This window comes from Arvicola amphibius, chromosome 2 (assembly GCF_903992535.2).
Source record: "Arvicola amphibius chromosome 2, mArvAmp1.2, whole genome shotgun sequence".
Lineage (NCBI taxonomy): Eukaryota > Metazoa > Chordata > Mammalia > Rodentia > Cricetidae > Arvicola > Arvicola amphibius.
The window spans coordinates 90,898,990-90,926,866 of NC_052048.2; the positions used below are offsets into that span (position 1 = coordinate 90,898,990).

At 41.5% G+C, this 27,877-nt stretch overlaps 2 protein-coding genes across 3 annotated transcripts in view; both read left to right on the forward strand.

Moving 5' to 3' along the window:
- The window catches only part of Wdr35 (WD repeat domain 35), a 55,316-nt gene extending 40,632 nt beyond the window's left edge, over positions 1-14,684 (forward strand). The window contains exons 17-27 of one of the 2 annotated variants that reach the window (XM_038320573.1): positions 1,450-1,530; positions 1,819-1,955; positions 2,219-2,422; positions 4,136-4,282; positions 4,930-5,062; positions 7,659-7,769; positions 8,652-8,816; positions 9,720-9,860; positions 10,406-10,562; positions 13,276-13,516; positions 13,807-14,684. In XM_038320573.1, the coding sequence (XP_038176501.1) occupies positions 1,450-1,530; positions 1,819-1,955; positions 2,219-2,422; positions 4,136-4,282; positions 4,930-5,062; positions 7,659-7,769; positions 8,652-8,816; positions 9,720-9,860; positions 10,406-10,562; positions 13,276-13,516; positions 13,807-13,957 (1,668 nt within the window). In that variant the 3' untranslated portion in view covers positions 13,958-14,684. Of the gene's footprint in view, positions 1-1,449; positions 1,531-1,818; positions 1,956-2,218; positions 2,423-4,135; positions 4,283-4,929; positions 5,063-7,658; positions 7,770-8,651; positions 8,817-9,681; positions 9,861-10,405; positions 10,563-13,275; positions 13,517-13,806 lie in introns of those variants that run through there. The other variant, XM_038320575.1, reaches the window with a different exon arrangement.
- Positions 14,685-17,943: 3,259 nt separating this feature from the next.
- On the forward strand, positions 17,944-26,834 carry Ttc32 (tetratricopeptide repeat domain 32). Its single transcript, XM_038321000.2, has 3 exons — positions 17,944-18,145; positions 22,922-23,088; positions 23,922-26,834. Exons 1-3 carry the CDS (start codon positions 18,006-18,008, stop codon positions 24,083-24,085), a joined length of 471 nt encoding a protein of 156 aa, XP_038176928.1. The 5' UTR covers positions 17,944-18,005; the 3' UTR covers positions 24,086-26,834.
- The last annotated feature ends 1,043 nt before the right edge of the window (positions 26,835-27,877 follow it).

Here is a 27,877-nt window from a genome sequence, read left to right on the forward strand (position 1 = left end):
GGTTTAGCTTAGCAGCCCATACAATTAAATATCTGTCTGTATTTAGCTCCTTTACAGTCAAAAAAATTTAAAGAAAACACAATAATATCCATAATCCAAACTCTGTGTATATTCCATCTTTACATGGCTTATTTTTCTTATTCTATTACTTTTTCTACAAGTTTATTCCTTTAATTTATGACTGTAACTGTCTGTACTCTTTTATATTATAGTTGTCTATACACTTTTCTTTCTCTTTCCAAGCCTACATATATTTATCCAACACTGTGACCCATTCAGAGGTTTACTTCTGTCTGAATCTGTCTTTATTGCATATCTGTAATCCTTTTCTGACCAGGAGCACTTTTAAAACAGTAAGCAGCTTAGTCACAGTGACCCTGGATACTGGCTCCACCTCTCTCAGGCTTTCAATATGGTGGAGGTAGTACACTGTCTGCTCTGGGACTGCTGGATGGGAGCCATCCTCACTACCTCAACTCTGGGCATGCAGTACATGCAACCTTTTTATCTGAGTAAAAACTAAATCTGCCATGTAGTGCACTGTGCGCCATCTCTGTGTATGGCAGCAGGAATCCGCCATGCTCTCCTGCCTGTACACTCCTAGTAGACCTGATTTCACCACTTTCCCAGGTGGGGAGTGCTGAGCCATGTGCATGGTCTCAGCTACTTTCCTCCTGACCCTGAGGGGGCACAAAAGCATCTGGACCCGAAGTGGGTGGCAGGCATCAATCCCAAATGTTTCAGACCATGTTGGTTCGCCAATTTGTTGACATAGGCTGCTCATTCATTCCTGGCTGCCCAGACCCAAAATAATCACTCAGAAACTATATCATTTGCAATACTGTTTGACCAATAACTTAAGCATATTTCTAGCTAGCTCTTATATTTTAAATTAACCCATTTCTATTATTTTATATTTTACCATGAGGCTTGTGGCCTACCAGCAAAGTTATGACAGGCTCCAGTGGAGGCATCTGTCTCTGGCGTTGACTACATGGCTTCTCATTGACTCTACGTACTCTCTTTATATATCCTTTCCAGCCTGGCTATATTCTCTTAAGCCATTGGCTGAAAGCAGCTTCTTTATTCATTAACCAATAAAAGCAACACATATACAGAAGACTTCCCATACCACAATGTTTATCATATTATTTTTGAATTTGCTAGGAATTCAATTGAATTTGCTAGGAATTCAATTCATAATGTGGTCAGATAAAAAAGCATCCTTTTCTTTTAGAGAAATGTACAGAATTCTAGAGGTAAAATGTGGTACCAGCTAGAAATTTAGTGGTGTGTATGCAGGGGAATGTTAACTGTTTAGGTGTTGGGTATATGATATTACTGACATTCTTATTTTTTCTTAATTGAAAGTTTTGACAATATAGTTTTAAATCAGGATTCCTTAGGGGTGTTTTGTATGAGACATAACATTCACTTTTGTCTTTAAAGGAACCCATTCAGACGTCTGGATATATTTGCAACTTTGAAGATTTGGAAATTAAGTCTGTTCTGTTGGATGAAATTCTAAAGGTGACTAGCAACAGAATTGTACCTGGGGAAAAAGGAGCTGAGAGAAACCTGGGGGACCATTTATGCCTTTGTCTGCACCTCTGTGTAGGAAGCCTGACTGCCCGTGGAGAACCCAGTTTGTCTGTTTTCCAAAGAGCCCTTAAAATCCAAACATGGCAATTTCTTTTTCTTTGTTTTGTTCACAATATGATACTACTTTGTTTCATTTTATTATTATTTTTAATTGTAAGGAAGAAGTATACCCTACCGGCATCCTTTTGAATTCCTTTGTTTCATCTCCACTTTCAGAATCCAGAACAGCCTAGCAAGGATTATATAATGAACTTTGAGATCCGGTCCCTGCGAGATAGTCGAGCATTGATTGAGAAGGTTGGAATTGAAGACGCATCTCAATTCATAGAGGACAATCCTCATCCCCGACTTTGGTATTTTAAAAATCTCCAACATTCCCCAAAGTCAGTATGCTTTTAAAGTCCCAACTCTGTCACCCCCTATTCTCACACTAGTCTCCTACAGGGAACTGAAATTTCTTCTCTTTAAAGATGTTATATGAAAAATGTTTGCAGGTGCTAACACAATCATTTTCACCAGGATCCACCAGATTTTTTTAAACCATGCTTCACCAATTGATTTCTGACTTGTTTATTAGTGATATACAGTAGATTTTCTGTTTCTTTTTAACACCAAGGCGCCTATTGGCCGAGGCGGCCCTCCAGAAGCTGGACTTGTACATGGCACAGCAAGCGTTTGTGCGCTGCAAGGATTACCAAGGCATCAAGTTTGTGAAGCGCCTGGGGAATCTGCAGAGTGAGTCAATGAAGCAGGCCGAAATTATTGCCTACTTTGGCAGGTTTGAAGAAGCTGAGAGAATGTATCTAGCCATGGACAGAAGGTAAATTAATGAAGGCAGCCATCTCCAAGTATTCTTCAGTTCATAGTGTTTTACAAATAGAGACTATATATATATAAAGTAGACTAAATATAGCAAACCATTTCTTTTAGAAAATAATTTTCATTTTGGAATACCACTGGGCATTTCACATGCCTCATTAATTTATATTTTATAATTTGGGAGCAGCTTTCTTCTCTGATTTTATTTATTGTTTTTCAAAAGTTTTTTGTGTGTTTGTGTGTGTTTGTGTGTGTGTGTGTGTGTGCGCGCGCGCGTATGTGCGCGCATATGTGGTGTACATGTGTTTCACACGTGCACATTTGTGGAGACTGTAGGTAAATGTTGGGTGCCTTCCACTTCCATTTCCTCCTTATTGAGACAGGGTTTTCCACTGAATCTGGAAACTGATATTTTGGCTCCATTAGCTGGCTGGCAGGTCCCTGGGGCTGTCTGTCTGCTCAGTGCTGGGGTTGCAGATGTGGTGGCCACACCAAGCTTTCACGTGGTGCAAGGATCTGATCAGGTCTTCATGCTGTACCACTGAGCCAGTTCTCAGCCCCTTGCTCTGTTTACATATGTGTTCATACATGACTGTGGAGGTGTTGTTCATTGGTTAAAAAAACTGAGAGGTCTGTAGAGACTGGAGACTTTTCTTTTTGGCTTTTTGAGACAGGGTTTCTCTGTGTAGCCCTGGCTATCCTGGAACTCACTCTTTAGACCAGACTGGCCTTGATCTTGGAGATCCACCTGCCTGTGCCTCCACAGTGCAGGGATTAAAGGCTTGTGCCACCACCACCCAGCAAGACTGGAGACTTTTAATATTTATTATATAGGTCATAATTTGAGTTTTGATGGTTAAAGCCATTATTTAATTTTCTTCTCTCAGGACTCATAAAAATCAAAAGGGAAATTGTCTTATGGCTTACATGTAGCTTTTCTTTATAGAATGTATGAACTTCATTTCAGCAACAAGCATGTAATTTAATTTTCCCTAATTGGTATTTTACTCCCAGAAGTTTCCTGAGAAGAAATGCAAAACCAAGCATTTATACTGTATGTTTCATTCTGAAATAAGCCTTTTTGTGTCTAAGGAATAAATGAAAATATGTAATTATTACTTACAGAATTCATTTGCTTAGTAAGTTGGAGATCTAGGAAAAGAAGACTAGAAACAGGTTTTTACTCCAATATCTTTTCTGTTTGTACTGCTGTGATGGAAGTGTCCAGACTGGGTAATTTATAAAGGACAGAAGGTTGTTCCTCACAGTTCTGGAAGCTGAAGAATCCAAGGCCAAGGGTCTAGCAGATGTGATATCTGATAGGAACGCAGTCTGTGTTTCCAGGATGGTGCCCTGGATTTTCCCATGGTGAAAAGCAGTAGGCAAAGGACGTCAGCTTCTCTGGTGCCCTTTTTATGAAGGCTTTCATCATCTCACAAGAGAGGCTTCATGGCTTCCCCGAACATACCATGTCTCCATGCTGCCACAATTGGGATTAAGTGTCAACAAGCAGTTTTTGCGAGGACACCCTTTGAAGCCATAACTTTTGCCCCCTCTCAGTTGCCTCTTCTTGGCCAGGCTGTTTCTGGGGAGTGTTTGGAGATAATCTAAGTTCCGAGAACTGCATCTAGGACAGAGCAGGCAACTGACAAACGTTTTAGAATGGATTGGTGAATGAATGAGTGAATGAATGAATGCCTTTTTTTCCCTGTAGAGACCTCGCTATTGGTCTGAGGCTGAAACTGGGGGATTGGTTCAGAGTCCTGCAACTCCTGAAGACTGGGTCTGGGGATGCAGATGACAGCCTCCTCGAACAAGCCAACAATGCCATTGGAGACTACTTTGCCGATCGACAGAAGTGGTGAGTGGGCGACCTGAAGGACCCGAGGACCTGAGGCATTCTTGCATGCCTAGCATTAATATGTCGCCCAGACTGGGTTCCCAGAAAACAGCGCCATCAGAGCGAAGGCCTTCCCCTAAATCCTGAAATTCGAGTGGCCCCGATGCACTTGCTCTCCGGATGCACACTGGAGATCAAGCCATCCTTGAGCTGAGAGATGAGCGTGGTGTAATCTTGCCACCTGTACACACGAGTCTTATACTTAGCTTCAGAAAGCATTCCAGTGTTTGGAGATTCCACTGTTTTGTATGATTTATTTGTAAACACAGTAAAAACAAAAGTATGCTTACTTGTTTTGTTACAGATTGTTTTCAGAAAGCATCATTTTATTCTTAAGTTTTCATTGGGATCAATATGCTTATTTATGTCAATGATGCGAGTACTTCTATGATACTGTAAGCTAAAACAGTGTAAGAGCATTCAAAGAATATTACAAGGAGAATATGCTGCAGTCTTTATATTTATAAATAATTTGTGTTCTTTAAAGCTGTTGTGTAGCTAGAGACGATGAAGCACTTGTAATCTCAATGAAAGACTACTTTGGGGGAAGTTCCTGCTTATCTGGAGACTCACAGGCTGATTCTGAAGGTTTTCCTTTTTGTCCACAGGCTGAATGCTGTGCAGTATTATGTAAAAGGCAGGAATCAGGAACGCCTAGCCGAATGCTATTATATGCTAGAAGATTATGAGGGGTTAGAGAATCTTGCCAATTCGCTTCCAGAAAACCACAAGTTGCTTCCAGTAGGTATTCCAAATTTTAATTTTTGGTGTTGGGTTCTTTATAAAATATTGATTTTTAGTCACGAAATATCCTCTGCAGCATTGAAAACTGAAAGTTAGTCTATAATGTCATAGTTTCTTAGACATAGAGTGATGCTTTAATATTATTTTAGAGGCAATATGTTAGTATTACAGGTTCTTAAGCAGAGAGAAATAACTGAGATCCTTAGTACTTCACCAGAGCACAGCCTGTGTGGTTTCTCTGCCAGAGCACAGCCTGTGTGTTCCTCTGCCAGAGCGCAGCCTGTGTGGTTCCTTAAGTTCTTAAAATTGCTTACAAGACTCAGCTGAACACCTGGAACATTTCTGGTTATGCGTTGTCAGGGATTTGCTTCAGAAGAGTCCACGATCATTCAGAATTTGCTTCTCATTAAATTTGAAAGGTCAGCTCAACAGTGAAGTTCAACATTAAAAGAAAGGCTGGAAGCTATGTGTCCCTTCCTTGACTGTTACTTTTAGCCTCTGAGTTGATTGTTGGGTGCTGTTAGTGTCTGTAGCCACTCCCAGCCACAGGGTCCATACACATATGGGTTGAGGGTTCCATACTAAAAACTCTTTGTTTATTAATAGACAAGTCTAGAATTCTGGCAGTTCAGATCCCTTGTGAAGGGGCAGCTGGCTCCCCTCATCATCATTTGCCCCTCTTTACAACCCTGTGTGTTCCCTTAAGTAGGAGAGAAACTGGAGCGTCTTAGAGCCCAGGTATGAGAGCAGTAGAACTGCTCGTGTCCTCTCTGGCGAGGCAGAACAAATGGCCATATGGGATCCAGAGGCTGCAGCGAGTACGGTGAATCTGCGCTCTGAAGTCAGAGGGCTTTAGTAACGTGTGATGATGTGCACAAGGCGTGGTGGGACATATGACATGTGGTACACAGTCACAGTACACACACACGCATATGCGTGGGGGCTGACACAGAGGCTGGGAAACAGGGCTAGAAATTGAGAGATTGGTTTCTTACAGGTCACAAAATTTTGAGCAATCCTACTTTTTGTGCTTTTTTTTAGCTTTTTGAGAAATTAGAATGTACTTATAAGAAAAACGTAGGCATTATTTTTAAAATGTAGTTGGATATAAAGTAAGTATTTATATATCCAAAATTATTTATTAGTTACATGTGTGGATATTTTGCCTGCATGTAATGACTGTTCCACATGCATTCAGTGCTCTCAGAGGCCAGAAGGAGTTAAAGATGGTTGCGAGCCTTCATGTGGGTACTGGGAATCAAAACTCAAATCTCAGATCAGCTGGGAGAGCAACCAGTGCTCTTAACCACTGACCCATCTTGCTAGCACCCCACCCCAGGCCCCAGAGTATTTCTGAAGTGATGGGTGGGGTGAGAAAAACTCTTAGCTCGTAATGAAACCAAAGCACGGCAGTAAGGATTGTGGGAGTGGTCGATGCACTGGCCTCCTGCCACCCTAGGAGGAAGTTGTTTTGGGTTTGGCTTCTAAAACTGATGAAGGGGTTTAATTTTTTTTTTTTTTGCCATGCTAGGATTCAGACCTAACATTTGGATGTTAAACTGTCTCCCATCCCAGCCTGCGTTTTTCTTAAATTTATCTGTCCATCCATCCATCCATCCATCCATCCATCCTTCCATCATCCATCCATCCATCATCCATCCATCCATCCATCCTTCTATCTATCTATCTATCTATCTATCTATCTATCTATCTATCTATCTATCATCTATCTATCTATCTATCTATCTATCTATCTATCTATCTATCTATCTATCTATCATCTATCTATCTATCTATCTATCATCTATCTATCTATCTATCATCTATCTATCTATCTATCTATCTATCTATCTATCTATCTATCTATCTAGTTATTTTATTTTGAGAGGGATCTTGCTTTGTTGTCGAGGGCATCAGCTCCTGGACCCGACTGATCCTCTTTGTTTCAACCTCTTGTGTAATTGTGGTTAGAGATGTGGACCACAGGGGTGGCATGAGGTATTCCTTAGATTAGATGTAGCCAGGGGTGACTTTTGATGCTGCTGCCTCTAGACTCTGTGTACTGGGAATGCACCACCATGCTACTTATGTGGTACTGGGGACCAAACCCAGGGCTTTGTGCTTGCCAAGCAACATTCTGCCAACTGAGATTCACCCCCAAGTCCTGGGGTACTTTTAATATGATTGGGAGCTTGAACGTAGTAACACATCAGGTGCTTTACAGGTTATTATTGTGTTTAACACAGCCCAGTAGGATGCATGCTTCATTTTTTCCTTTTTAGTTTCTTTTCTGAGACAGTCTTACTATATATCTCAGGCTGGTCTTAAACTTACAGCAAGGCTCCTGGCCTCAGGCTGCTGATCTAAAGGAAGGCAGGGCAGTGTCTTCAGGGAAGCGCTAGTTCTGTGGAAGTAGGCACTGTGGCACCCATCCTGTCGTGTGGCCTCTGCCTCCGTCTGAAAGAAAAATCACTCTAACCACCGACATCCCCACCAGTTTATTGTTCATGCATCCCGGTGGAGTTTTGATAAATTAAAATCTAAATGATTTCCCAGGTCTGTGAAATCTGGTAATAGTGTTTGATACTTACAGGAAATAGCACAGATGTTTGTGAGAGTTGGAATGTGTGAACAAGCCGTGAGCGCGTTCTTGAGGTGTAACCAACCGAAGGCCGCGGTGGACACCTGTGTACACCTCAACCAAGTAAGGAGCGGACAGTGGCCGTTACGGGAGATTGTTGTCCTAGGGATTAAGTGAAAGTCACTTAAGTGGTCTCCGTGTGAGACATGGAGGGCTAGTTATGGATTTGGGGAAAGAAGCCTAGCTCGTGGGCGTTTGCACTTAGCCTCTTGTGTCCTGCTCACAACTTAGCCAACCAAGGAACACAGAACAGACCTGTGCTTTCAAGTCTTTGTCTGGAAGTAATTTCACAGTTTCCTGCATTTTGTTAGGGCTGGGTTTTGTTTCCAGGAAAGGACCAGGTTAATGGTCATTCATTGCTGAAGGACAGACCTGAGCCACTTGATCAATAGTTATTTTTACAAATCTATTTGCTTTCTCTTTTATAGAAAACATGTATTTGATATTTTTTTAAATCCTGAAATTTAACTAAAATAAGTGCAGAATTATTACAGAAACTGTTGGCTATCGGTGCATTCCTTTAAGCATTTCTTTGAAGTGTTTTTATAAAGATCTATTTGCCTTATAAACATAATCTGTAAATGTTAAATCTAATATGATATCTTTTTAAATGGAACTGTATATTTATTTTACATGAAAACTAAAAAATGGGTTCTTTTTCTGGCTTATAATATGTGCAAAAATAGAACCGTAAGATTAATGTGATTATAAAATTTGAGACTTTCATTTTCAAATGCACTTCTCCAAGAAATCCATCTTAGATGGTTCAGTTTGCTTGTATAACTTATGCTTGCTCTGATTGCAGATTACTTCTAGACTATGTACTGGTTTTGCTCTACTTTGAAGTAGTGTTAGCGTTCATTACAAGCTTCGGAGCTTATTGTGGGACTTTTAGGATGTAGCTATTGAAATATTGGATGACTGAGTGGTATAATGCTTTCCCAGTGGAACAAAGCTGTTGAATTGGCTAAAAGTCACAGCATGAAGGAAATCGGATCTCTGCTAGCTAGGTATGCAGCGCATCTGCTGGAGAAGAACAAGACCCTTGATGCCATAGAACTTTACAGGAAAGCCAGCTACTTTTTTGAAGCGGCCAAACTGATGTATAAGGTAATGCACAGTCCTGCTGGACATTTGCTTCATTCCAGTCACAGCTTGTTTTAACTTTAAACCTTATTATTTAAAAATTGCAAATAAACGACATGTACCAAAATCAAGCAACCCCAAAGCCTAATGTCTCAGTGGACTTCTGAAGTTAGAATAGCCATTCAAGTATATTTTTATGTACTTACTTACCACCACACCAGAGAAATCCACGGCAGAATTGGAACTAGAACAATTAGCTTTATATCTTCTTTTATAACATTACAAAAAAAGCATTCTCTGTTTTCTTTGTAAACAAGTGTTTATCACAGCAAACCCACTGCAAGTCTGCCTGTTGCTGCCATCTGCTAACAAGGGTAGTTATGGATGCCAGCAACTTGTCAGCTCGTAAACACCTGTGCATTTGGTACAGAAGCTAACCAAGAATTTAAGAATTTTCTGAGATGGCCAAAAACAAACTCTTTTAACTGGAATTAAATCCTATTGATAAGAAAGTTATAAGTCCTTGTAAAAATGTACACATTTTAAAACAACGTATTTCTTTAATATCCATTATTCAGTATACATAATTTTTACACTCTGTTATCCTCTTTTCTTGCTTGACTTCATAAAAAGAGAACGTTTTCCTCAAAATCATTTAAATAAACTTCTGAAGGACATGCCGCTCTTTCCACTCTGATTTAGTTATTTAATGGATGTTATTTTTAAGGTTGTTAGTTTCTATTCAAGTGACTGAATACTGAAGAAAAGACAATGGCCTTAAAGTCTAAAACATAATTGCATTTATATTCCGCCCTACCACTCTCCTTCATCTTTTAAGAATCAAATTTCAGTTAACTTTGGAAATGACTCTGTTTGTACAAATATACAGCAGGAAGTATGTGTCCCAATTTTTTGAAATGTTTAAAGATTGCCGATGAAGAGGCCAAGAAGAGAACAAAGCCTTTGCGTGTGAAGAAGCTCTATGTGCTGTCGGCCCTGCTCATCGAGCAGTATCACGAGCAGATGAAAAACGCCCAGCGAGGGAAAGTTAAAGGGAAGAACTCGGAGGTAACGGGGAACGTTTCCACGCTTAAATAGCAACAATGCCAGGTCCTCTCCCGCTTCTCTCCCTGGACAAGCCCTTTCCTTTGTAGGCTGTGTTCAGTTCTTTAAGGAGCTTAGAGAATAGCATTGCTGCATTCAGAGTAAGTATGCAGGCTGAGACATTTCTGTTTAGAGATGTGGAGAACCATTTTTCTTTAAGACTATCTTGTTGGATGCTTTAATTTACTTTTGTTAAAGTGTTTTTAGTCAGAGAATTAAAAAACAGAATATTCTATTTTTACTGTAAATGAATCTTATTACATTATGTAAATTAAACATTGGCTTAAAGTTTAATCAGATCTATTTTAAGCTTTGATCTTAATTTAGAAAGCTGTAGGTTGTGATAGAGAACTCGAACCTGTGACGACAGGAGAGATGCCGACATCTCCCGGGGAGCTGTGTTGATGTCTTAGTTTCAGACCTCACCTCCATAGTAACAGCTCTCTTGTGCTATGCGGGCTGAGACTGTCTGTGTTTGGGCTGACCCAGTGCGCTGGCTTCCCTCCCAGGCCACTTCTGCCTTGGCTGGCTTGCTAGAGGAGGAAGTTCTCTCCACAAGCAGTCGGTTCACAGATAACGCTTGGAGAGGAGCTGAGGCTTACCACTTCTTCATACTCGCCCAGCGGCAGCTCTACGAGGGATATGTGGACACAGCTTTGAAGACAGGTGGGCACCTCACATAATGTGTGGAGGACATCCTAAACTTTTTTAAAACTTGTTTTTATTGAGCTGTATATTTTTCCACTCCCTTCACTTCCTCTCCTCTCCCCTTCTACCCTCTCCCATGGTCCCCATGCTCCCAGTTTACTCAGGATATCTTTTCTTTTTCTATTTCCCATGTATTTAGATCCATGTACGTCTCTCTTAGTGTACTCATTGTTGTCTAGGTTCTCTGGGATTATGAATTGTAGGTTGGTTTTTCTTTGCTTTATGTCTAAAAGCCACTTATAAGTGAGTATATATATATGATAATTGTCTTTCTGGGTCTGGGTTACCTCACTCAATATGTTTTCTAGATCCATCCATTTGCCTGCAAATTTCAGGATGAATTTTTTTCTGCTGTGTAGTACTCCACTGTGTAAATGTACCACATTTTTCCTTATCTATACTTCAGTCGAGGGGCATTTAGTTTGTTTCCAGGTTCTGGTTATGACAAACAATGCTGCTATGAACATAGTTGAGCACATGTTCTTGTAATATGAATGAGCATCCTTTGGGTATATACCCAAAAGTGGTATTGCTGGGTCTTGAGGTAGGTTGTTTCCTAATTTTCTGAGAAATCGCCAGGTGACCTCCGTAGGAGCAGGCCCAGACGACCTCCGGAATTGCAGAGCTTCATCCTGAACTGAAACTGAACAGGAAGAGCCAGCGTCTCCGTGTGTCTTTATATTAATTTTACTCTTTCTCCCTCTGCTTTTAGCTATATGTGTCGAGACTGTGTATTTAGTTTATTTAGTGAATTCTTCTTTTTGAAGTCCTCCCACTTTAAAAACACAGTGCACAGTGTCCACAGTGATATCATATGCCTTAGATAACATGCAGACACACATGTGGTGTTCATATGTCCTCTGTTCAAAAGCCAGATACTTGGCTGCCCAGCCCATAGGACTGTAGAGATAGACACTGTGCCTGTGTGGAGGAGCTCTCTCCTCTCTCACAGTGTGGGGGAAGCTTGAATAGGCCCACTTCTGTGTGCTGTAGCAATGCTTGAAGATATTTTCATGACATACACATTTCTATAGTATATATCCTTTTTATAAAGTGATTCTTGTTTAGTAATTTCAACCAAAATAGAGAAATACAAAAAGACAAAATAATGGCATAAAAGAACTTATAGCTCAGAGATAACTGTTGTGAACATTTGAGTAACTTTTTTTTCTAATTAGAAAAATCACATTTATTCAGTTAGGTTCTTGTGTGTGTGTGAGTGTGAGTGTGTGTGTGTGTGTGTGTGTGTGTGTGTGTGGCCGGTGTGTGGAGGTCAGAGGACACCAGTGAGAGCTGGCTCTCTCCTTCCACCATGTGGATACAGGGAATCCACCTCAGGTCATCAGGCCTGATGGCATCATTTCCGTGAACTTCCTATGAGACATTTTTCCACATCAGAACTTAATTTTCCTCCTCAGGAGTGTGTTAGGGTTGTTCCTTCATTGCCCTCCTCAGGAGTGTGTTAGGGTTGCTCCCTCATTGCCCTCCACAGGAGTGTGTTAGGAGTCTGTCCCTCATCTCTAAACATTCTCTGACGGTTTTGACAGCTACAACATAGTCTATGGCTTTTATGTACTGTCATTCATACATTATTTACATACAGTATAAATGTACATTTCTTCTGGATTAATGATATCTGAGGGCTTAGATATTTCTTTGTATTTATTAACTCCAGTGAGTATAGTTTGTAAACTAAAGCATGTGCCTGCCTGCCTGACCCACGACTGCAGAGCCACCATTTACCCCATGCCTTTGCCTTTTCAAGCTCCAGGTTCATAGTAAGTGGGAGATGAGCTTCCCTGTCTTCTAGAGATGATCTCGTGGTGGGTTCTGTGAGCCTTTCCTGAGAGGGAGGTTTACTTAGAGAGCCTCTGTAAGCAGTAGCCGTGATGAAGGAATTGGTGGCAGTGCGCTCAGGCTTCAGTCTTTTTCTTTGTTCTTTTTAACACAGTGGAGTGATGCTGTGTCTTCACACTATTTAAAATGTAGCCTTGGGGCTGGAGAGATGGCTCAGCAGTAAGAACACTTGCTGCTCTGTCATGAAGACCAGAGTTCTGACCCTAGCACCCACATCTGGTAGCTCACAGATGCTTTTAACTATAGCTCTAGGGTAGCCAACAGCTTCCTCTGGCCTCTTCAGGCATGCACTCATATACATGTCCCTACCCTCCCCATACACACACAAATACAATAAAATTTTTAAAATGTATTTTCCCCTCACAGCTCGGAAATTCTATCTTTGTGTGTGTGTGTGTGTGTGAGATGAGATAGAACTTGCCGTCCTCTTGTCTCTCCCTGCCAAGTGATATAATTAGAGGCATGACCACCACTGTGGTTCAGCAGACACATTCTTCATTCTTCCCCAGCACTGTCCTCTTCCTACCTGTAACTGTTTAGCATTGTTATTATTATTATGATGATGATGTCTGTGTGATCGTATGCCATTTCTGTGCGAGTGCCAACAGAGGCCAACAGAGGGCGTCAGATCCCCTGGAGCTGAGGTTATGTACTCTGCTTCCTCCTGCTGGTGTGCCTGGCCCTCAGGAGTTTTTATTTTTTAACATTTGTCAAAGCTCATGTAGATTGCGGTAGAACAGCATCCATGGATCCTGTCCCACACGTGTTCATACTGTGCTTCTCTTTGCTGGTGCTCATTGCCCATCTCTTGTAGCCCTTCATCTGAGAGACTATGAAGACATCATTCCCTCGGTTGAGATCTACTCGTTACTAGCACTCTGTGCTTGTGCGAGCAGAGCTTTTGGTACCTGTTCCAAAGCTTTTATTAAACTGGAATCATTAGAGACACTGAGTGCAGAACAGAAACAGCAGTATGAAGACCTGGCTCTGGAAATCTTCACCAAACATACGCCAAAGGACAATAGGAAGTCAGAGTTGAACAGCCTTCTTGAAGGGTAGGTGCATCATAATTAGATGCCATTTACCTGATTAAAAGCTTGGATATAAGCACTGGATTTTGAAGGAGTTTATGTTAATATTAAAATCAATTTTATCCTAGAAGGGTATAGTAATGCTGTAGTTTTTTTCATTTAAACAAAAGGTTTTATTAAAAAAATTGAGATGGGGTATTTTATTTGAAGTTTGTCTTGGAATGCTTTTCATTCTTCAGTATTTAAAGTATATTAGATAGTTAGACTAATCACATATTGTAAAGTCTAATTGTTTTCTCTCTCACCTTTTGTAGCGGAGAAGGAAAACTGCCGACATGCATTGCCACTGGAAGCCCAATCATCGAGTATCAGTTCTGGGTGTGCAAAGTGTGCAAGCACTACGTTCTTGCTCAGGAAATCAGTAACTATAACTTCTGTCCTTTATGCCACAGTTCGGTAGAATAAAGGAAAGAACCTTGTGAATTGTAAAATACATGATATATATGTACTTATCCGCACATGTATATGAAATAATGCTTGAGTTCCGTAGGTTTCATATGAAAATCAATTTTATCATCTTGTAGTTGTATTTTTGTATAAAAGATGTATCAAACAATAAAATGAGGGCTGGAATGTAGCTCAGTGGTAAGGTGCTTTCCAAGCATGCACAAGGCCCTGGGTCCATTGTCAGTACTGGAAAAAAAAAAGATAATTCATGCATCACAGTTCAACTGTGAGATAATTTGACTAATTTTCACATAATACCTACAGATGTGAAGTTTATTTTTTCTATATTTCCTGTCTGTCCATTTATCATTTATATAGCTTATAGTTTGTGGCAAGTTACCACGGAAATACTCTCCACCAGGAATATTTTCCTCATATTGTCAAGGTTACTAGTTCATTAGAGAACCCTTGAGAGGCAGGTGGAGGAGGCAGGGGAGGGGCAAACCTGAAGTAGAGAGTTGACAGAGCCTGTATTTCAGGGAGGCTGAGCAGCTATTGTATGAAATGAGCTCTATTCCAGCTCTGTTTCTATCTATGGATTAAACTCGTCTATATTTTATTTTCATAAATGAGGAGATGGCATTTTAAGACTTTTTATTATTTGAAGTTTTAAAAAAAAAATTATCCTCATTCAAGAAGAGGGATTTGGCATCAATTTTTCTTGTAATAAACACGAATGAACTAATTTTGAGTAATGCTGTTGTTCCTTATCATCAAACGTATCCTCAGTTATGCTATGGTTCCAAGTACTCTGGAGGCTGAGATGCTGAAATGTGGAACCAGCAGGTAAGGCCACGCAGCGAGCAGTGAGCCTGAGCGCACATTCTGACCTGCCAGTCACGATACGAAGGTCGTTATATTTTGCTAAAATGAACTTTAAAATAACCTTTCTGTATTTTCAGAGTTCAGATCTTAGGTTTTTATGAGATTTTATTTGAAATAAACACTATAAATTCTGAAGGAAAAATGGCATGTTTACTCCCATGTTTTCCTTCTCTATAATGTATAAAAATGTACTTGTGTTGTCTTTGATATTTTGGTGGGATACACACACACACACACACACACACACACACTCACACTCACATCACATTTGTTATCACATGGGAGACAAACTTAACAGTTTTTAGGCAAATTTCCGGTGACTGTCCATAGCAGAGAATTATGAGAATTGTGTCCTCAGAGATCACACAAAGTTCACATTCAGAGACAAGTTAAAAATGGTTACAAAGACAACTTTGTTGACATAGCTTCATACTTTCATTCTGGGAATCCAAAATGAAAACAGCAATATTATGTTGCCCTCTACTGTCCATTTCTGTAATTAGTTTCTCAATGTTTTTAAGAAAGTATTTTAACTATGAAAGCAATATGCTCATAGTATTAAATTTTGGAAATATGTAAGAATATAGATGAGAAAGTAAAAATAGCCTTAACTTTTTAAGAAATAGTGTTCATTTATATTTTAGTTGAATTTCAAAAAAGAGGTGAAGTTGAAGAAATGTGTATATTACAAACAAGTGTTTCACAAGACATTTAGACATTTCTCTAAAATTAAAAATACACAAAAGACTAAACTTATTTATGGCACATAAATCTCATATTTCTTATATGGCACACATTAAATATCTGGTTAGTAAAATTTAGAGAAATTTGAGCCCGGGAAGATAGAAGTCGGGTTCTCACTACCCACACAAAAACAGATGTTAGTAGCCTGCCTGTCACTCCAGCAGTTGGGAGGTTAGGTGGGATCTCCTAGACAAGCTGGTTAGCTGGAGTAGGAGAATTGTTAGCAAGCACTGGGGTTTAGCATGAGACCCTGTCCAAGTAAAGTGCAGAGCAGCCGAGGGAGATACTCATCAACCTCTGGTCTCATACCCATGAACATGTGCACACACATGTGAAAAGAGACACACAGACCCGTTAAGAAATAAAAGCAGAAGTGAAAAGGGTGAGAAGAGATATGCCACATGAGTGATCAGGGCAAGAAAGCCCATATGGACTCACTAATAGCAGTTACAGTAAAAAGGGTTTCAGTTTTTCAAACGCTTTTCTGTGTGCAATTGAGAAGATCACACAGTTTTTCTTCTTTCATTCTGCTAATGTGCATGTTACACTGATTAGTTTTCACGGGTTGAGTTATCCTTGTAGTTCAGGAGTAATTCCCATTTGGTTACAGTCTATAATTCTTTCACTGTATTGCTGCATTTGATATGGTAGTCTTTTGTTAAGTTTTTTATTGATGCAGGCTGGAGAAATGGTTCAGCCATTAAAGGATAGGCTCACAACCAAAATGTCAAATTTGGCATTAATGTACTCACAGAGGATAAGGTCTGTAGTTTTCTTCTATTGAAATGGTTCTCAATCTGTGGGTTGCAATCCTTTGGAGTTGCCTAGGACCACCAGAAACACAGATATTTACATTATGATTCCTCACAGTAGCAAAATTACAGTTATTTTATGGTTGAAAAATGATTTTATGGTTGGGGGTCACCACAACATGAGGACCTGTATTAAAGGGTTACAGCATTAGGATGACTGAGAACTAGTCCTCTATTGTCTGCTAAGTATTGACATTGTAATTCCAAGCATTGCTTTACAGAATAATGTATGATGTGTTTTTTCCTGTTCTTTTTAGAATTTAAGGGCTGGTGTTGACTCTTCCTTAAATGCTTATAATCACTGGGGTGGCCAGCAGATCTAAAACATCAGTCTCTCTCAGTTAGAGGTCTGTTGGCATTTTCTAGTTCTTCATGAGTCAACATTGGTTTCTATTGACTTTCCCAGCCATCCTCTACAGAAAAAAACCATGATACTAACCATCATCTAACTTAAAAAGACTTTGGTGCCAGGCAGTGGTGGTACACACCTTTAATCCCAGCACTCAGGATCAGAGGCAGGCAGATCTCTGAGCTGGAGGCCATCCTGGTCTACAGAGTGAGTTCCAGGACATCCAGAGCTACACAGAGAAATCCTATCTTGAAAAAAAAAAAAAAAAACAAAAACCTTACACCAAATAAAAAACTAAAAAGATTTTGCTTTTCTGCTAAGCTGCAAGGTTCTGAGGACAAAAAGCTTTGTTCACTGTATTAATCCCACTTTTCAAATCTGTGTGCGCCACACTGTAGACTTAATATATACTTGTTCAACAGGAAGTTCTATGTTAAAGATTACAACTACTTTCCAAGTGATGTCTTTCTTCTCTGACCTTTACTTTTATACTTAATTCCACCAAATGCCTAGTAATATCTATTTTGTGTCACCGTGACCATGTTAGTCTGGGTCACTTAAAAATGGATTCATTCGATTCAGTTTTGGGGGCTGAGAAGTCCATGTATGTATAGGCCTTCTTGCCTCACCATAGCATGGTAAAAGCCATACAAAGAACAGGTGTGGTGCAGTGTGCCTTTTAAATGACTGGCACTAGTCCATTCCTGAGGGTGGAGCCCCCCGTACTGGGCCGCACATTAGCACATTATTCCGTTAAGATTCCCACTCAGGAGCTCGGGGTGGGGTGGACATGCAAACTACCGCACACCTTTCTACTTAACTACATTCTTTTTATTTTTGGAACTTACTGTTTTAAATATGTAGCTTTTAATTCACCCAGAATCAACACATAAGCACCGTATCTTAAGTGCTTTCTTAAAAACAAACGACCCTCTCTAGAACAATAGGAACTGACTTCAGGGCCAATCTCCTCCCTTCCTCGCATCAGGCTCCTCAAATAAATATATATGCACATATCTATAATCTCTATCATCTACCTACCTACCTACCTAATCATCTACCTACCCACCCATGCAACTAGTATGTACGTATACACGCATCAGCAAGATTTTAATTCTCTTATTTTCCCGCCAGCTTCGCTAGGCGCTGGCAGTTATCTCGCGATATGACGGGTCCTCAAATAGGACAAGCTTTCTCATAGTGGCGCGCTTCCGTTGGCTAATGAAGTCCGGTGTGCGGGCGGCTGTGGTTCCGCTTCCACCCGAGCGAGGCGGCCATGGCCGAGCCGCGGGACCGAGAGAGCCGGGAGACGCCGGCCGCTCTGGCGCTGGCCGAGGCTCGCTTCGCCAGGGGCGAGTTTGCGGAGGCGCAGGCGCTGTACTCGGCGTTCATTGGCCAGTGCGCGAGTCGTGGGAGGTAACTATCGCGAGACGGGGACCGCGCGGGGTGGTCCTCGCACGGACACGGTCTTCGGAGCCCTGGGCGGCGCCGCTGAGCCGGGACCGAGAATCAGGGGACCGGGAGACGCTGGTCTCCCCAGCGGCGAGGGGAAGCCGCGTCCCTGGGCCAGGAAGGTGGCTTTGCTGCGCCGCCGTCCTAATGATCCCGGCGAGGGTTTTGCGAAGGTTCCGGTTCAGAAGCTAAGGATTCTTAATAAGACAGCCTGTAGCACCCCAAGATAACTTTCTACCGAATTTCCAGCCGTCGGTGGCATTTTTATTGACCAATAAAGCTCTCTGTCATTTGGATGTTTGGGTTTGAGAAGTTTACCAAGATACACATCTGAGCGCCAGAACTGAGCCAGATGTCTGTGAAAGTCCGTCTACTAAAATTTTGACATCTAGGGGGTCTTGACTAGGTTCCTGTTGTCTGCCAGTTAAAGAAGAATTAAAGGGCAGTAAAAATCTCAAGTCAGGGCAGATAGCAACAGAGAAAACCTCAAGAACAGCTAATGAACGAAATGACAGCTAAGGACAGACATAACCAGCTAATGAGGAAGTGTTTACTAGGGATGAGGAAATTTGGAGCAGGCAGAGCAGTGGGGGATTTCAGGAATCCCCAAGTCCAGTGTTCTGGGGGTCTTAAGGGACTGAGGTGGGTTAGCTTGAACACTGGGTGGCTGAAAAAGTCCTCAACTTTGTCCTAAACATGCCCTGACCCAGCTTTGAACTTGTGTAGGAGAAGAGCAAATCTATCAGCAGGGGGCGCTACTCCTGGGAGAAAAGTCTCACCAGGCCTCCTTTTTAGGCTGCCAGGTTTTTGCTTTCAGGTTAGCAGGTTAAGGAAGAAGCAGGCCAGCTTGTGCTGGCTCCTTTGCTGATCTATCTACCTGTCACGGAATTCTTAACTCCCAGTCCCTCTGTGTTGGTTGTGAATTGGTCATTAAATCTAGAGGCTTGATCCAGCTCAGGAGAAACTTTCCATCTGCCGGTTCACACTTCTACTCTAAGCACTACTTGTAGTCCGGTCTTACTCTTTGTGATGTTAGCAGGCTCTTTAGCTTCTCTGCTGATGCCTGGGTTTGTAGCATTACTTATGTCAAACTTAGCCTTTGTGCTTGTGGATGGTGTGATGTGAACACAGACGTGAACACAGAAATAGGTTGGGCAATTTCTCGATGCTTGTGTGACCTGCAGCATCACACTTCTCTTTGTTTTTGTTTTTGTTTTTGAGACAGGGTTTCCCTGTGTAGTCCTGGCTGTCCTGGAACTCTCTCTGTAGACCAGGCTGGCCCCGAATTCAGAGATCCACCTGTCTCTGCCTCCCAGAGTGCTGGGATTAAAGGCATGCGCCACTATGCCTGGCTCATTCTAGAAGATTTCTTAATAGAATTCAAAGTTGTCTTTTGTGTGAGGTCTAATGCTGAAGGCGGCATTCTTACTTGTTCCTAAGACTCACATGGAATTAAGTCAGAAAGCTAAAATTGCTTTCTTATTTTAGCACTTTATTAACAGAATATCTACTAGAAATGCCTTTTAAAATTACAGTATTTTTATTAATTCTTTGAGAATTTCATACAATGTATTCTGATAATCTTCACACCCCGCCCCCCCATCTTAACTCCACGGAGCTCTGCTCACACTTCTTCACCTTTTTTGGGGGGGGGTAATCAGGCCCCATTTTGTGCTGCCCATTTACCTTAGGATGTGGGCCATCTAAGAGTTTGGTTGACCTATCAGGGGCCATACCCTTAAAGAAAACTGGCCTGCCTGCCCTCCCTCACTCCCTCCCTCCCTCCCTCCCTCCCTCCCTCCCTCCCTCTTCCTCTCTGATTCCCCTAGGGGTCTGTATCTCTTCTGGGGTAGGGACTGTGTCTGCCCCCCTCGTGCTGGAGTGTCAACCAGCTTGACGGTGTGCAGACAACCACAGCTTGTCTGAGTGATTAACAGGTGCAGTGGCCCTGCCATGCACAGAAATCACAGTTTCGCTGTTTCTCTTGCAGTTTTTCTGACCTCTCTTCCCCTCCCACCCCCACCAGCCTTGGGGCTGGGGGGAGAGGAGTGTGGATGTAGGCAGAGCACTCCACTGACACTTTATTAACGCAGAGATGCTAAAATGATGTTAGTATTCCTCTCTCCCCCCCCCCCCCCCCCCCACTCCCAGTGAAAAAGGCTGACAGACTCAGGGGACTTTGTTTATATTCTTGTCACTCATGAAGTTTTAGAAGCAGCAACAGGTATGTGGACACTCCTTGGGCTCGTTATTCTTCCCCTTTGCAGGTTTCAGCCCAAGGACCCATGTCCACCACAGCAAGCTGATCTCAGCCCCGTACAAACTGGAAAGGCTGCCTGGCGTAGGTAGGAGTTCAGCATGCTCATGTTCTAGTCCCAGCATCACTGTATTGCCGGCGCTTTTTCTCTGGCCAGTTTCTCGTCTGTAAAATCAGTTTCCTTAGAGTTCAGATTTTGAAGTCTGTCAGTTCAACTTGTACCCTTAAATATGCCTTTGGAAAGTTAAATTTATTTTTTAAAACATTGGGTGGCTGAATCATTTTGAAATAGTGTTTATAATCCTTGATTGCTTTTCCCTGTGACTTGTCATTTTTTTTTTAATAGCCAAGGTGCAGCTTTAGCCATAATTTGATTTTTCAAATAATTATCTTGTCCAATGTTATCGCATGCTAAAATTCCATATTTAGATTAGGTAAATGGGTTAGATGCAGTATAGATAATACTGTCATGGATACCCGTGGGTGAAGGTGCTTGCCATACAAGCCCGAGTCCCACCCTGGAATGCCTGTGAAGCTGGAAGAAGAGACCCGTTCTGCAGGACTGTCCTGGCCCTACAGTGCACGGTGGTGCGTGTCCTCCCACTATACACACACACAGTAAATAAATTCCCCAAAGAAATACTGTTTTTAAAAAATATCAGTATTACAACAATAAAAGTCAATGTGTTGGCCCATCTCCCATTCTCTTTAAAAAATGATTTCTTATAAATCGTATGGGTCTTTTGCCTACATGTGTGCCTGTGTACCAGGTACATGCAGTACCCACAGAGGCCAGGAGAGGTCGTTAGATTCTCTGGCACTGAAGTTACAGATGGTTGTGAGCCACCGTGTGGGCTGCTGGGACTCGAACCTGGGTCCTTTGGAAGAGCAACAAGTGCTCTTAACTGTTGAGACATCTCTTCAGCCCTTGCCCATGTCTTTAAGACTGCAAACAAAATGTCTGCTTTCATGAAAAGTAGGATTTTAGAATTTGCTTGAATGAAATTTAACATTCTGTGATTATCTGAGGATAAGAATTTATAACAAAGCTTTGAAACCTCACATGAATAATGAAAATTTTACAGAAGTCCCGAGGCGGCATTTTTTTTTTTTTTTTTTCTGAAGTCTGGGAGCATCAGGTCAGCTAGTGACCTAACAGGTAGAGGACACACCTTTCTGTCCTTTATCCTTTAAGGGTGGTGTTAGTGGTCTTCAGAGGCGGTCCCCCAGACTTTCTCAGGCAGAGCTGACAGAACAGAAAGTCTCTAAGTTGCAACAGCTCCTCCCACTGTTAGGAAGTCTGCACTGCAGGACCATGTGGGCGTGTGGGGCATCTTTGCACTAGGGAGGCAGAGGCCAGCCGGCTCAACAAAGTGAATTCCAGGCTGAAAAACCAAAACAGTCAAAATAAACTGCAGGAACCCCTGTGTGCGGCAGTAGCCGAGTTCTCAGGGATTGATATGTCATGAGAAACAGCAGATGGGCCAGCGATATGGCTCATCAGGTATAGGTGCTTGCTGTGCCCGCCTAGAAACTGTTCGATTCCTGGAGCCCATGTAAAGGTGGAGAGAGAGAGAACTGATGTCACAGAGGATTTACTTCATCCCGTGTGCCCACTGTGGAATGTGTGTTCCCACACACATATAACACATTTTTTTTTTCAGGAAAAAAACTAAATGACTACAGTTAACAATATTTTCTGAGGACTATACTTTGTACCAGCAGGTATAACAGAAGATGGGTTGAATGTGTAGTTCCTCTGTTTGGTTCAAATTTGACAGTCACTTTGGGCCAAAAAGAGAAAAGGAAGGAAGGAAGGAAACAAGGGTGGTAGGAAGGAAGCAAGGAACGCAGAAATACCCCTGGCTCGGAGCAGTGAAGATGGTTTGTTGTAGGTAGTGCTGGGGGAGGCTTTGACCTGATGGCTGCTCCCACAGGTCCACACCAGCTGCTGGGTGTCTGGGCTCTCACGGGAAGGACAGAACTGTGGAATATTCCACTGATGGTTAGCCACCACTTAACCAGTGTTTCTTTACTGGCAGAAAATGATTTCAGATCTCATTGTTTGAAGACCACTTACATTTTAGAGTAAATTAAAACTGACTGATACTTTTGTAGCACCCTGGTACCTTGGTGGGCTTTCCTTCATCAGCATGTATTTCTTCCCTCCAGTGTGGGCTCTAAAAATGTTCAACAATCATTTTAGTATTGGGCAAAACATGTTGGCAATGACCAGGGGCTTTGAAGACTCTAAAATGCACGGACTTCAAATCCATGTTGTGCTGTAGCCACAGGAGAGTCACCCATGGCCCTAAACAGAATTGATTTCCGTTTCTCAAGCGTGTTTTGCTTCTTCAGCTTGGCGGTTCAGCTTTCCCACAGTGTGTTGTAGGCTATGGAGTTTGACAGTGCCCTAAAGAACATGGGAGTGGAAGTGAAGGGAGTTGAACAATGTGCTTTTAATGTGGACTTTTTGTTTAAAGCAAATGCAACCCCGAGGATTTGGCCACCGCATATAACAACAGGGGGCAAACCAAGTACTTCAGTGTTGATTTTTATGAAGCCATGGACGACTACACATCTGCTATAGAAATCCTGCCCAACTTTGAAGTTCCGTATTACAACAGGGGTTTGATACGCTACAGGCTGGGTAAGGTTTCTCTCTCTCTCTCTCTCTCTCTCTCTCTCTCTCTCTCTCTTCTTTTTGCGTGGACTGTATTCTGTTGCTTCAGAGTGATCAATTCTTGTGAAGGAATCAAGTTTGACAATTAGGTGAAATTTAGATTTAGAGCTAAGGAACAAGGGAAGCGTTCCTGAGGGTTTTGGTTGTTTTGTTTTTAGGCATTTCCTGGGCATTATAGACCACAGTGGAGCCCTGCTGTGGGAATGGGACCTGGACGCAGGAGCAAGGGTGACCCCATTACTCTGCACCTGCGCATTCCCAGCCTCAAAAATTAGGGTAATGCTGAAGCGTGCCTGTGATTCTTTCTAGTTGAAAGGCAGGGGACAGTCCAAAGTGAAATTCTTAAAAACCGGTTTAATGGGGCTTTGGATATTGTTTCCCATTGAAAAGAAAAAAGAAAAAAAAATCTGTTTCTCAGTTTTACTGCAGCTACGTAAAACGGGTGATATAATTTTGTTGAAATTTTATGATGGCTTATATGCTGCCCACCTATGAAGTCTGATAGAAGCCATCGTGGTTTTGGTGTTTTGTTTTGTTAGAGGTTAAACCCAGGGCCTCATGTATGTTAGTCGAGTGCTGAGCACCCTTCCCTAACCTCCAGCGCTGATTTTAGACTCGCTTGTTCAGAAGGGCACACATTACTGTGACAGACCACCTTAGAGCACTGAGAGAGGCAGCTTCCTTTCAGAGGCAATTTCGAAAGCTCATAAATATAAAAATCTGTATATCCAAACTTCACTGAGCAGTTGTGGAAATCCTCAACTTTTTTTTTCCTTTTTGTCTCTGGGATTCTGATATAGGATATTTTGATGAAGCTTTGGAAGATTTCAAGAAGGCACTAGAACTCAATCCTGAGTTTCAAGATGCTGTTTTGAGCTTCAAACAGACTATTTTAGACAAAGAAGAAAAACAAAGAAGAAATGCTGAGAAAAGTACTGAAACTTTTAATTTATTGAAATTTTAACTCATGATCCTTAAACCTCAACTAAGATATGTGTGGAACGCTTTTAATTATATGTAAGAGACTGCATTTTAGAAGTGAAAGTAAAATAATATGTTTAACCAAAGTTATTCATTTCAAGGAGAGACCATGTTGGATAGATCTTTTAATAGAGTAAATAAATAATATCAATGTACATTATTATAGTAAAATATTTAAATCAGTATGTATTATTTTTACTAAAGGTTTTATTTTTTATCACATATTTGTATTCCCAACTTTTAATTTTTTTTCCTACCCAGAGAAAGGTTGCTGGTAAAAATACAGTCCAGATATAAATGCCTCACATAGGTTCACCAGAGAATGTACCACATTTGCTTTTTCTGTGTAGCTAAAACCAAAACCTTCCACTTCAAAGTCTGAGGCAGGAGGATTGCTGTGAGTCCGAGGCCAGCCTGGGCTATAGAGCCGTCAAACAAAACTGAACAAAATAAGACAAAACCGAGACAGTTTTTTTTTTTTTTTTTTTTTGCTGACCCACTTGAGAAAGAGATTCTGACGTCACAGTACTTCACCCCTAAACAGTTCCGCCTGCATCTTTGTAAGGACAATCCTCCGTGGCCACACGCCACTGTAACACCTGGTAAAAATAATACTCTAGCGTGCTCCATATCCAGGCCACGTTCACATTTCCCCCGTGACTTCAGATAATTGCATCATGTTCTCATCTCTCAGTTCTTTCTCTCTGGGGTCATTCCCTGCTCATTTTCTCTCCACACCTCTTTGAGAGCTCACTCCCTTTACATATGGTAATGGGCCGGGAGACCCGACTCCTGGGCTTCAAAACAAGCCCCTCGCTATGAGTGAGCAGTTGGAAACAATTCTTCCGCGCTGGATTTTTTTTTTAATAAAAATTATTAGATGGGCAAAGGTTTAAGTATCAAATATAGTTTCTGTCTCTGGATGACTATAATAATTGACACCAGCAGCGTTTCTCGAATACTTAGTACAAGCTAAATCCTGCTCAAAGTCTTCATGAAATCAGCAGGGTGGCGAGGGAGGCGAGAGAGAGCAACCGACGCACAAGTTAACGCAAAGCTCCAAAATCCTGTTCTGGGTTCTGCCAACAAACAGCAGGGCTCTCAGGACCTGGGAAGAGCCCGGAGGAAGCCAGCCGAAGCCAGCGTGTCCCTTCCACAGCTTTGTTTTTATTGTTGTGGTTTGGCATTCCAAGATACAGACCCTCAATTTAAGGTCTCCCAAACTGGTTTATTGCTGCTGTGGGAAAGCTGTTTTGGGTGGAAATTGCCCCCATTGGAGAGAGAGGAGCGCATTCGCCTGGCATCGCGGCGGCAGAGTTCCCTCGGTTTTAGATGTCACCACTATCATTACCCTTAACTGTATTTTTTTTTTTTCGTTTTCTTCTCTTCGTTTCGAAGTGGTCTCACGTAGGAGAGACAGCAAATACCCTCTTCGTCTTTTGTAAATAACATCAGGCGAAATCCTTGGAGAATCTGTGCAGGTGAATGAGTACACAGGGAAATTGGGTGTGAAGGCCAGAAATGAAAAGTTGTTTTATTTTGGTAATTGTTCACATTTTCCAAAATGATTTATCTCTGTTGGGAAGGGCATTAAAAGAATTTATAATGTTGCATGAGAGCAGAAAGCTCCCTTTAAAAACAGCTTTTCTGTTAAAAAATAAAAATAAAGGAACGCAAGCTGTCCTGACCTTGGGAGAGCTAAACACAATTCCACCCAGAGAATCAAGTAATACTTAAACAATTTTATTTTCTCTTGGCTCATGTTCTCTCTCCTTTTTACTCACGACTGGAATCAGATGTAGTATGAAAAAGAAAACTTGTTAAAACATTTTCATTTGCTTTGCTAGATTTTATCACTCAAAGTTTCTTCATTTCTCAGAAAAACAAAATCTCCGACGCTTAGGATCAGCCCTCGCCTCCACTTGGTTTCCCTTGTCTTTGACCGGACATAGCTAAACAGTATGTTTACCACGTTTATCTTCCCCAGAATTAGGCCTCTCACATCCATGGCCCATTTCTCATTGGCCGAGCGATACCTGGGGTGTTTAAATGTTGTTTATTCTCATGATTGTTCCAGTTCCCCCACATCCAGTCCACTGCTGCTAGAAAAGTGCCCAAACTATTACCCGGTATTCCCCCTCTGCAAAACAAAACAAAACAAAAACAAAAACAAAAAACAGAAAGGACTTGCAGTTCATTGCACAAATTGTTTCACAAAGGATAGTAAAATGGAATAAGTGGATTTCAATTACTTTCGAGTTTAGAAAAGTATTTGCAACACTGGCTGAGAACATGGAGCACTTTTCTCTCCAAGGCTGGAACTGAATGAAGCTTATGGACTGATCTGACAATAGTAAACTACAGGGAGAGAGCAAGCTAGATTCCCAGTCAGCCCCCAGTCACCATCTGATTGCTCCTTCTGGGCGGTCCTGGGCTCTCTGGCATTGGCTGGCATCTCTACCCTACAGGGTTAGCTGTATGCCATTTTCAATGTTGGAAACATTTTGGGGGGCATGATACACTTTATTCCCGTCACTAAGGGCAAACCACTATTTATACTGTGCTAAGACTCAGTCTTTTTCTGTTGAGTCTAGATGCCTGAAACTTTAACTCCAAGTCTCACCATAGTTAAATCTTTCTCTTACTTAAAGACTTCAGTTTGTCAACCAAAATGCTTCTGAGTGAAAGCTATTAACAATAAAGAAAACGTTTCTGTTATGTTTAATTGGAAATTTATACATTCTATTTTATGCCACCTACTTTCTTTTTTTTGTTTTTGTTTTTCGAGCTAGTGTGTGTGTGTGTGTGTGTGTGTGTGTGTGTCTAGCCCTGGTTGTCCTGGAACTTGCTTTGTAGACCAGGCTGGCCTCGAACTCAGAGATCTGCCTACTTCTGTCTCCCAAGTGCGGGAACTAAGCTGTCCGTATACCACCATACCCGGCTCACTGTCACAAATATAAAAATAAATCAGTGACAAGTGTCTAAAACAATGGAAGCAAGTAGTTTACATATATACTTACAGAATCAATGTTTACTTTTTTCCTGAATTATTATGAAGCAGTCTTATTGGGATATAATTTACATATTCAACTTGTCCATTTCAAGTTATATTTAAGAGGTTTGAATTATATTCTGAGTTTCTGCACTAGTTTTTATAAACCCTTTTCAGGCTTTGTTGGGATATCCCATGCTTTTGCCTGCAAAGAATACTTAGTCAGTGTAGAAAAACACCTTTAGTTGAATTTTAAAGACTAACCACAAACATGCTTCAAGTAGCACATACACAAGACAGGTCAAAGGCGCTGCCTCTCCTGGCCCCCTCTAAACATACCACATGGTTTAAGTCTTTTTAATCGTCTGTGGCTAGAAACCTGAGTTGAGAAAATGGGTTATATCTGCCTGGAATAATAATGTTAGAGTTACTTGGGTTGTTTGAGTTAACAAATGATTGTTTTGAGAAATTAGTTGTTGGGGCTGGAGTGATGTCTTAGATGCTAGGAGCATTGGATGCTCTTCCAGAGCACCCTGGTTTAATTCCTAACCCACATGGTGGCTCACAGTCACCTGTAACTCCACTTCCAGGGGATCCAGTGCCCCCTTCTGGCCTCCTCTGGCTCTTCATGCATTTGGTACACAGACATAGACGCAGACAAGACACCTATACATATGAAATAATAATAATAATAATAAAAATAATAACATTAAATCAGTGGTCGAGATGTGTGATGGGAGAACCCAGTGCAGTGCATAGAGAGCTGCTGCTGTGGGCACCTTG

What these genes read in the sequence shown, in the direction of transcription:
- Ttc32 (XM_038321000.2), top strand. Translation starts at nt 18,006, where the DNA reads ATGGCCGAGCCGCGGGACCGAGAGAGCCGGGAGACGCCGGCCGCTCTG. An exon ending in CAGTGCGCGAGTCGTGGGAG is followed by an intron (nt 18,146 to 22,921) that starts GTAACTATCGCG and finishes TTTTGTTTAAAG; the next exon opens with CAAATGCAACCCCGAGGATT. An exon ending in TTTGATACGCTACAGGCTGG is followed by an intron (nt 23,089 to 23,921) that starts GTAAGGTTTCTC and finishes ATTCTGATATAG; the next exon opens with GATATTTTGATGAAGCTTTG.